General features: G+C 40.7%; 1 protein-coding gene across 1 annotated transcript; it reads right to left on the reverse strand.

Moving 5' to 3' along the window:
- Nucleotides 1-3,462: 3,462 nt before the first annotated feature.
- Nucleotides 3,463-10,365, reverse strand: LOC133901433 (uncharacterized). Its single transcript, XM_062342807.1, has 3 exons — nt 10,305-10,365; nt 10,072-10,187; nt 3,463-3,771 (listed from the first exon to the last, which is right to left on the reverse strand). Exons 1-3 carry the CDS (start codon nt 10,363-10,365, stop codon nt 3,463-3,465), a joined length of 486 nt encoding a protein of 161 aa, XP_062198791.1.
- Nucleotides 10,366-11,059: the final 694 nt, after the last annotated feature.

Raw genomic sequence — 11,059 nt, forward strand, 5'->3', positions numbered from 1 at the left:
GACCTCACCGAAGGAGGAAGTTACAGGCATGCTAGAGCCGGTTGCCGGCTGCCCCGATCGGCAAAGATGCTATAGGCATGCTAGCACGGTGCTTTGAGACACCTGCTGTAGTTGGCCTAAGGTGATGCAGGACAAGTGATTGGCTACAGTGAAGAGGCCTTCCACATCTAGTGTTGTAACTCTTTGCGTGTATGAACAGTAAAAAACCAATAGTTTGCTTTTATCTTTTGTCTTCCCAAAGAAATTTGGTTCACCATTCTATCTAGGCGTAGTCACGCTGACGTCGAACAACCAAGGAAGGCTCATGGACGAAATTACAGAAAATAGTGAGATAACAAAATTACTGAAGTTTGTGTCCATCGCCTATAGAAAGTAAGTTTTTCGTAAACCACAAGTGAATAAGGGTCCCATGAGGAGCACCAAGAAAACTTGCAAGATACCCTTATCACACCCGTCAAAAAAACCTATACATGTCTAGAGTGATTCTATATGCTATCTGTAGTGGTACGTCGCTTTTTCTTAACCTTTTTGTTGTAAAAAAAAATCTTTGATTTCTTCCTCATATATCGATATGTAACTCTCTTGCGTATCTCTAAAAGATTTATGGGTTCTCTATGTAACTACACATGCTTTTAGTAAACCAATGTTCTTTGTGACTTAGTATGAGATATGTGGTGGAAACCACATGCTAGGTGGAAACATGGAAATCACTTTAAAAAATATTTAGAAGATTGAAAAATCACTGAAAAATATCATATGCAGCGGAAGTGATATTATGCATCCATGAAAATTTTCAAGATAAAACTCGACTTTGTTTGTGAGACATGAAATTGACAAACGGAAAAAGAGAGAGACAAATTTCAGTATGTTTCACTACATATTGTCCCATCCAAGCAACCCTGTTTGGAACAATGTCTTTTTTGTAAGAAACCTGAAAGAATTGTACCACTGCAACTGTTGTAAAACCTTCTACCTTTTTTGGAAAACAATGGCAGGAGCATTGTCTGAAGAGAACAAATAGCTATGCATAATTTGAAGCCTTACGATCTAGGGAGGGAGAACCTTAGGATTCATGTGCATGCCCTCACAGAGAGAAAAATCTTAGACTTGAGAGTCACAAATAAGTTCCACAAGGCTACTCGCCGTGAACAGATGGATCGGCAGGCGGGCGATTATTTGTTCTTCAAGCATCAGGTAGGTTGGTCCGTCCCCATGCAAACCCATGCCTTTTTCAGCCCATCATCGACCGTAGCAGCATTGAACGAGAAGCGAACGAGATATCTTTCGTTTTTGACCCCCGGCCGGTAATCACCAGCACCTCAATTTGGTATCAAGCGTGCCCTCTCCACCTACCACGCGTTACATATGATCGTGTAACACACGCACATCCTGCAAACTTCTGTTGCCAGAACTCAGTTTTATTGTTGGAGAAACCGTCACGGGGAAACTAAAAATCAAGTGCAAACGCATCTCTTTTTTCTTTTTTTGGCGATCGTTTAGAAGAAACGTCCCGATCGTGAACGGGAGATGTAGGTGCCCGTCTGCAGCATCAAGTTTCGATCGATTTGCTGGTGATCCTGTTGCTGTTCGTTGTGCTGGAAAGATCAGATCAAGACGTTAATGTCACCGCTAGATCATGTCACTGTAATCTCTGTGCTCGAGGAAAGGTCGTGTCACTGTGGAATTTTATTGCTTTTATTGTCCTTGCTCTCCTCTTCTTTCTCCGGCTATATATATTCTATTGCGCCAGGAAAGGGCGCATGCAAGCACCTGACTGGAGCCGTCAACCTTCTCCGTTTTGAAGTCGATTGTCGATATGTTCGATCAGCGCAGTCTCTTGTGAGAGTTGCGGCCATGGTCATTGGTCAAGGACCAGGCAAGTTTACACTCCTCAGTGTGCTACAGACTAGATCTGTGGTACTATTTTCTCTCTGCAATTGTGATTCACAGCTTCAGATCTATCTGTGGCACTCTCTCTCTCTCTCTCTCTCTCTCTCTCTCTCTCTCTCTCTCTCTCTCTCTCTCTCTCTCTCTCTCTCCCCCCTCTCCGATGTTATTAGTTGCCGTGACAAGTCAATTGAGCACATTGAGAAAGCGGTTGTTATGTTCATTCGGTTACTTCAAGAAGGCATGCAGGACGTTCCTCATTGGTGGTTTTCTTTTTACTCTCGTTCTGGCCGGGGCTCTGGCCTACGAACTCACACGGCGTGTCCGGCGAATTCGCGGGATCTCGCCCTTCGGCCGTCCGGCGACGCGCGCGCCGCTGGAACTGGGCGGTAGCAGCAGCCCGTGCGCGTGGCATGTGCCGAAGCGCGAGAGTGTTACCAAAGCGCCATGACTTGGGATTCCTATGGGTCGCCCTTTTTATTTTCATACAGGACACTACTTGATATCAATGCTAGAGTAGATGGTTGGTTGAGATTGAGGCGAGGAGGGCAAACAACCAGCCATGTAGGGGATGGTAGGATCGAATGTGAGGCAAATATAATTGCGGTGTTACCTGCACTTTCTTTTGTCCAGCTATACAGGACACTATTTTTTTTTTTAACTTCGGACTCATCCTTGACGCCTTCATTGGAGGCGTAAGTGGATGCATCCTACGCCGCCCCCCGGCTACGCCGCCCCCCAGGAATCGAGCGTGGGTGGCTCAGGGGCTTGAGCTCCCTGCTCTCCCTGTCATAGCCAACCGAGCCCCAGCTCGGATGCAACATGATACTATTTCAATCTTTAAACGCATTGTCATCCCTTGGATAGAAACGCCACGGGGTTACCTGCACTTTCTTTCGTCCAGCCAAATATAATTGAGGCAAATTCTAGTGCAGTCACATACATCAAATTTATTTCATGATAAAAAGAATACTACCTCCATTTCTTCCTGCGTGAATATTTGCTTTCTATAAAACAGGGCCATTGCCTTTGGTCTAAAAAGAATACTACCTCCGTTTTAGAAATACGTATCACTTATTATTTTCTTATTTGAATTTTGACCACCAAATTTTAACAAATATATTTTTTATGGTGGGGGGGGGGGGTGTTGGAGGGCGACGTATATATGATCAGCAGGTTACATTAGGAGGCGGCAAAAAGTGTGAAACACATGCACCGCATCAGTTACAAATTTTAACATGTACATATGCACACTGTTATAAGTATGCAACATGCTTGAAGTAGCTTAAATGAAAAATTCAATAACACTGTTTTTACTTTATTTACTAGATATTGTAAAAATTATTACCCGACAAACTCTGAATAGTAAAGTTAAATGTGGTAAGTACGTCAAAAAATTTAGTATCCAATTTGATGTACTGTTGTCCCCAGGGAAACTGGCTAGAAAAAATACTTGCGTTGTTGCATCAGCTTTTACCGAAGCTAACTTCTATAAGAGCTGTACAGGTTCTCAGTTGATAATGTCAGGGAAATGAACGACGTACCCAAGTCTTGACCGTTGCAGCTGAGCTGAGGTTATGGCCGCGTGCCCGGCGTGCCGCCAAGTCCCTCCCATGGCCGCGTGCCCGGCGAGGCGACGAGGCCCCTGAGGTCGTGCCGGCACAGCGGGCAGGCCGTCCCTTTGAAGAGCCACTTGGTGATGCACTGTGAGTGGAACGCGTGGCTGCACGGAAAGTTCACCGGCGCCGTCCTGCTCGAGCTCGCCAGGCCGTCCAAGCAGATCCCGCAGGGCGCAGGGTTGCCTGTCTTGGGGTCCAGGGTCTGCATCACCTCCTCACCGCAGTAGCGGAGCAGCGCCTTGGGCTCGCTGAACACGACTGTTACCTATAGGTCCATGTCCACGGCGAAGCGGTAATGCCCTCCGCAAAGACCCTGGTCGTTGCTGGGCGATGCTGATAGCAAAAAATAACATGGTCAGATTTTTTTTTATATCAGATAGTTTGGTGTTTAAGTCCGTATTATTATTGGACTATCTGATGTGAATAAGGACGATTTCTTGCGAAGAATTTTGTTCTTTGGAAAAATTCGTTCAGCGAGGGATTCGGTGGTAGCGCCGGTCATTTGGTGAGCTTAAAGGAAAATCTTGCGGAAGATTTTGTTCTCTAGAAAAAACTGTGCGACGAAAGCCTCCGGTGAGTTTATTTGTGACGTCAGAACATTCGGTGAACATTAGGAAAGAATTTAGTGTTTCGGCCAAGTTAAACTCGCCCGATATTCTAGTGTTCTGAATTTTGTTCTCACCGGATCATCCGGTGTAATAAGAATTGATATGGCCGGGTAATGAAGATTTTGAGTGTTTATTAGTTTGCTCGATTACAAGTATTAGTTGAATATGGCTATCAGTGGATTAACATAGCTATGATTAATAGAATAATCAATATGACCGAGTAATTAGAGTAAGATTATTTGTTACTTATCTCGACTAATGTTTAATTTGGCTCTTAGATAAATTAACTAGCAGATTAATATAGCCTAATTAATATTTGTACCTTATTTGGCTGGCAGAGGAATAATTAGCCGAATAAAAAAGTAATCATGCATTTATTAGCTAATTCAGTTGATTAGTTAGTAGTCGGCTCGCTAATTGAGTTGTTAGTGCAATGGTGTTAATGTGACCGATTAATTAGGTAATTAGCACATTAATGGAAAGGGAGGAAAGGAGAGTTGGATACCAGTCGGCAACATGCATGCGTTGGAACAATTAATCTCATCATGGCCGGCCGATTGCTGCATGCGGATGGAAGCGCGCCATGCAGATGCTGGTGGTGGGAGCCTTGGAAGCAGGTGGAAAAAGCCAAGTCAGGTGCGCGACACAGCGGCGCCTGGGCTCGGTTATTTTTCTCGTGAGCAGGCCCAGTCCAGTCCATGCAAGGTGTATACGCCGTGTCGTGTTTTGCTTACGTGAAGAGATCGAATCTGTTTGTAGATAGAAAAACATTCCGATCGAAGTAAACAAAGTCCAGCCCCTGTATAGCCCCTGTATAAATACAAGAGAAGTCTGATTGACAGTACCTCCCTTGAGCCCAATCCACTCGGATCTGGGCTGCCCTTACCCTCCAGGAATTGCCACCGGGGATGAGTTGGAGAAGAGATGGAGGAAGAAAAGAGAGGAGGAAGAAAAAGGGCTGTCCTCGTCGACCAAGGATGAATTGGAGAAGAACGTCCGGCAGGCTTAGATCACGGACCATGTGGGGTGGCGTTTGACTTGGCGGCGTTTATACGCGCGCGAGTCAGCCGGACTTTAACATCGTCGCCGATGTCGAGTTCGAGAAGGATCCCGGTTTCGTCCGATCAGAAATCGGGTAGAATTGCAATCTATTTGTGGCCAGGCGATGTATGAGATTCTGCAGCTGGGTGTGTTGTTCCGTTTCTCCAATCGAGCAGTAAAGCTTAATTGATCGGCTGGGCGGCCATGTCGGTGGAGACCAGGATCCGTTGCCGACGGAAGGAGACCCGAATGGAGGGCCACGGCGGTTTTGCGCCGCTGGAGGAGGACGCCTCGCGGCGGGGGGCCTCACCGAGCCCGCACAGACGTCTGAATCCAAGTCAAAGCACCGCGTGGACGACCCCTCGGCCTTCCTCGATTACGAATATGTCTCAGATAACTATCATTTTTTATAGCAACACATGACTGATTTAAGACAATTTTTTTTTCGACCGGCAACTTTGAAGATCGCTGGCCAGACGATTTACAAGCAAATAAAAAATCATTACTCAAATCGCAGGGATTTAAAGTAACAACTAAGAACTATCCTAAAACTACACTAAAGTACAGAAAAGTAAAGTAGAACAAAAGTAGATGCAATTATTGCAATTGATTAAGTTGTTGTAATCGATCTCCACCCCTTCAACTATTTATAAGGGAGCTTGGATTTTGCCTTACGGAAATAGAAGTCTCTACTCTAAAACCTACACAAATATGTCATGTTTGGTCAAAAACATGAAAAGAATTCAAACAGATCTACAAATCCACTTCGATTCGGACTCGGACTGAACGCCAGATGGTCCGGCGAGGATATATTTCTAAACACCGGATCATCCGTCGAGTTCAACTTGGCTAGATCTCGAATTCTTTCCTAATATACACTAGATAGTCTAGTGTTAAAAATGAACTCACTAGAGTATTCGCCGAACTAATATTTTTAGAGAGCAAATTCTATTGCAAGATTTGAAATATATGCACCAAATGATCTGGCACTGACACCGGAACACTCGTCGGACTAATTCTTGCAGAGAGCAATTTTTCCATCAACAAATCAGCCTTAACTCATCGGATGTTCCGGCGATCAGCCGAGTATATCGCTGGAGCAGTTTTTTCAGAGAGCATGTCACCTTGTAAGAAAAAATCATTGCATTCATCTGATGGTTCGGTGACCATAAGACACCTCATCGGACTATTTTTTCAGAAAGCATGTTTTTAACACGAATCAATCCTATAAGCACCATAGAGTCTGGCGACTACATGACTCTTTCGCCGGACTATCCGGTGTTAAAAAACCTAGATCGTACCATTTTTTTCTATCAACATATGCTCTCCTATTTTTTCAGTAAAGTTTGCATACCAAAAAATATTTTCATAGAGTATAATCATGAATAGCCTATTATCTATTTCAGTTACCACTTAGGACGATATAAACAAAATACCGGCCATTTGTAACTTTGTCTTAGGACGATAGTAAATTACATCGGCTATGTATGTCTACCTCTCTTCTCAACCGTCTTGCCAAAAACTTGGATAAAATTTTTTTCTTCAAGTATTTTCTATTGAGAGTTTTAGGCAACTTGTCTCATTATAAATATTGCAGCATATACAAATTTTCAGTACAATCCCTACAATCTTAAAATGATCTTTCCAACTAGAGATCATTTTCCGAACTTATTATCCCTAGACCTTATAGGTAAAATCGTCTTCCAAAGTTTTAAGCTTTTGTCTTCACTCTCTTATTATAGGCTTTAGCTACTCTTAATTTATCCTTTTGAGTCTCTCTCAAAATTTTAAGCTTTTCGTCATTAAGATCATCTATCCTATCTACCATAGCATTATAATAATACACAGTCAACAAGTTATTTTGTTATGTCACTCTCAACATGCCAAGATTTACCTCAACGGGAAAAACGACCTCTTGTCCATACACTAACTCATAAATAGTAACTTTGGTAGCACTATGCTTAGATATGTGATGAACCCACAATGCTTCACTCAAAACCTCATGCCATCTTTTTTCATGTTCTTCTATTTTATTTTTTATGATCTTAATCAAAGTTTTATTGCGTGACTCGGCCTATCCATTGGCCTAAGCATAATATGATGAGGAATTGAGAAGTTTAATTCTAAATGATTCGGCAAATTCACGCACTTAATGAGAAATAAAAGAAGAATCTTGATCGGTAGTTAAAGTTTATGGAATATCAAATATATAAATAATATGCTCCAAATTAAACTTGATTACCTACTTATGTGCTATGTTCTTCAATGGAACGGCCTCGATCAACTTTATAAAATAATCCGTAGCAACCAAAACAAAGTGATGCCCTTTGAAAGATGAAAGATAAATTTGACCGATGAAATCTAAAGCCCATTCAAGAAATGGGCATAGTTTAATAATATGATGTAATATAGAAGCAGAAGCTAATTGTATATCGCCAAATTTTTAATATGCTTCACATCCTTTGTAATATCTAGAGTAATCATCAAACACAGCCAGCCAATAAAAACTAGCCCTTTTAACAACCACATCATTTTGTAAACCGATTGATATGTACCATAAATACATTTATGTACTTCACCTATAGCAATTTTACTTTGCTCTGAACCCAAACACTTCAAAAGCAACCCATCTATGATTCAGTGATATAATTCACCATCCAACATCACATATTTCAAAGCTTGTTGCCTAATCTTTCAATCTACCGATGAACTAGGATTTTCTAAATACTCAATCATTGGCTTTCTCCAATTACTAAGTGTAGGCAAATCTGATTTTCAGGGCAAAACCGAAGTCCCTTCTTGCTGTTCAGCCAAATGAACACTAGCACAAGTCAACAACTGTCTTTCTAACACAAAGAACATTTCTCTACTTACTCTATAACCGGATGCTTGCTACGCTAAATCATTTTCCCTCATATTCTCTTCTCTAGATATGTGAGTAATTGTGAAATCATCCAAATTTGCTATGATATCTAAACATCTATCTAAATAGCTATTTAGTGACCCATCAAAGCATTGAAAAACTTTAGAAACATACTACACTACTAATAATGAATCACCAAATACTTCTAATGGATTCTAAAATTTGCAAACCTAACAAAAGAGCTTCATACTCGGTTTGATTGTTGGTACAAAAGTACTTCAAACGAACCAATTTTTCAAAAACAACACTTCTAGGTGAAACTAAAATAATACCAACACCTTGATCTTCACTACAAGCCAAGCCATTAAAATATAGTTTCCACAGACACACTAATAACACTAATCAATATATCATTATCAATATGATGATCAACAATAAAATCAGCAACAAATCGTATTCAATTAACACATATGCCCATTTTTCGATTCTACCACTCAAAATCAGCTTTTGCAACATGTATTTAATAACATCGATTTGACATGTAAGCACACAAATACTAAAAAGCAAATAATGTCTCAATTTGGTGCATGCATAATACAAGAACAAACATATTTTTTTCAATAAACATGTACCTTATTTCCGCATCTAAGAGGCGCTGACTTAAATAAGTGATCACATATTCTTTCCCTTCACTTTCTTGTGTAAGAACAATACCTATCACCATCTATTATGCAACAACATATAGCCGAAACAGAATTCCGGTCTTGGGCGCCCTCAACACAGGGGGTGATGACAAATATTTTTTTATCTCAACAAAAGCTTTTTGCTATTCTGCTCCCAAGTAAAATCGGCTTCTTTCTTTAACCGAAGTATAGGAATAAAGACACCAACCTTGCAGGACAAGTTAGATATAAACCACCTCAAGTAATTGATTTTTCCTAGCAATTTTTGAACATCTCTCTTTGATTGTGACGCCCCTAATTTGTCTATAGCTGCCATCTTATTGGGATCTATTTCTATGCCCCTCTCATGTATTATGAATCCTCAAAACTTGCTCGTCGATACACCAAAAGCACGCTTAAGTGGGCTTATCTTTAAACCATACCGATACATCCTTTCAAAAGTTAAACGCAAATCGGCTAAATGACTATCCATACCTTCTGATTTAACCACAATGTCATCAATTTATATATCTAATATAACACCAAGCAAATCATGAAAGATTAAATTCATAGCTCTTTGATAAGTGGCACCGGTATTCTTTAACCCAAATGTCATGACAAACCACTCAAATAAACCAACAAAACCTAGACATCAGAAAACCGTTTTAGACATATCATCTTCGGCCATGAAAATTTGATTATAACTCGCATTACCATCCAAAAAATTAATAACTTTATGACCCAAAGCATCACTAATTAACATATCAGCGATAGGTATATGATATTCATCTTAGGAGTAGCTTTATTTAAGTCTCTAAAATCAATGCATACTCTCAACTTACATATGTTTTTCTTCTCTATCGGGATAATATTGGATATACATTCAGCAAACCTACAAGGACGAATAAACCCCGCAGCGAGCAACTGGCTTACTTTTTCTTCGATTCGCCCATACATGTTAGGATTAAACTTTCTAGCCATTTGTTTGTGAGGTCTAAAACCCGATTTTATATAGAAGCCGATGCTCCACAACTCATGGCTAAGTCCTAGTATCTCATGATATTCTCAAGCGAAACAAGTGATATATTTCTTAAGCAATGCAACTATTCCGCCTTTTTGAACATCATGCATATTTTTGTTCACAAGTGTTGGCCTAGGAACAGTACAATCTCCTATATCTACCTCTTCTAATGGATCGGCCGATGAAAAATCTTGTCCTAGCTTTTCTACATCATCAAAAATCATCAATAGTTTCACAAATATGGTTCTTTTTGGACCGATATTGCTCCACACACTGTTGCAACAAATCTAAATTACTTTGTTTATCCATTGATAACATTACATTGCTAAGCTGAGATGAAAAAATTGGATGTACAGACATGGGTACAAACCATCCCTAGTAACACTACAGAATCATAGCTAGAAAGGTCTTGACCAGATAAACATTGTACATTTATATGTTGCCAATCTACTGAAGCATCGACTAAAGCAACAAAAGCCGATATACCTGCATGGACAATTTCTACTTCATTATGTACCCATTGAATCAAGAATTGGAGCAAACTAGAAGGTACACAACGATTTGCATGAATCCAATCACGTCTTAATAATACGTTGTAATTACCTTGAACATTGACGATGAAGAAAACCATAGGCACCATCTTGCTCCCAATGGTAAGCTCCATAGAGATTATGCCCTTAGCCTCCGTAGGATCGCCATTGAAGCCATTAAGCACCAAGTTTATCTTTGCGAGCTCATTGTCTTCTTTTCATAGCTTCTTAAAAACTGAATATGACATTAAGTTCACGATAGCTCCATCATCCACTAGCATTCTAGAAACCAGTCTTCCATCATTATGTCCCTTGACATACAATGGTCTCAAATATTGACTCGATTATTTAGGATTCTCAAATATGACTTCCCTCAGATCAAGATTTAGTTGAGCAACCTCCTCATCAACGGCTCGAAACTCCGAAGGTAAAATGAAAACCGTATTGATATCCATACTATCATGTGATGGAGTGTCATTTCTAATCATTGGAGAGTCATCTAGCATATCATCTTCATCATCACTAAGTGTCACGATAGAAACTATAACTTGCTTCACCCTCTATTCTTGTCGAATAGGTAACATTGGCTTGATTTCATTAAACACTTGATCAATCTTTTCGGCTTGAGCTTCTCCCAACTCTTGCTTGCATAGTCTTTGTAGCCTTCTCTTTTGGGAGTGTGAGAGACCTCTAGGACACCATCAGTGTTGGGTTTTAGTTCCGGGCAGCAAAGACATCATTCTTTGAACTTTTCGATCGTCCGAACTATCAACTGGCTTAGCACTAGGAATGACTCCTTCAACACTTGACACCATGGGCTGTAGTGCT

The sequence above is a fragment of the Phragmites australis genome, chromosome 20, assembly GCF_958298935.1.
Source record: "Phragmites australis chromosome 20, lpPhrAust1.1, whole genome shotgun sequence".
NCBI lineage: Eukaryota > Viridiplantae > Streptophyta > Magnoliopsida > Poales > Poaceae > Phragmites > Phragmites australis.

What these genes read in the sequence shown, in the direction of transcription:
- LOC133901433 (XM_062342807.1), bottom strand. Translation starts at nt 10,365, where the DNA reads ATGGAGCTTACCATTGGGAGCAAGATGGTGCCTATGGTTTTCTTCATC. An exon ending in CTTCATCGTCAATGTTCAAG is followed by an intron (nt 10,188 to 10,304) that starts GTAATTACAACG and finishes TTGTCCATGCAG; the next exon opens with GTATATCGGCTTTTGTTGCT. An exon ending in CTGTAGTGTTACTAGGGATG is followed by an intron (nt 3,772 to 10,071) that starts GTTTGTACCCAT and finishes ATGGACCTATAG; the next exon opens with GTAACAGTCGTGTTCAGCGA.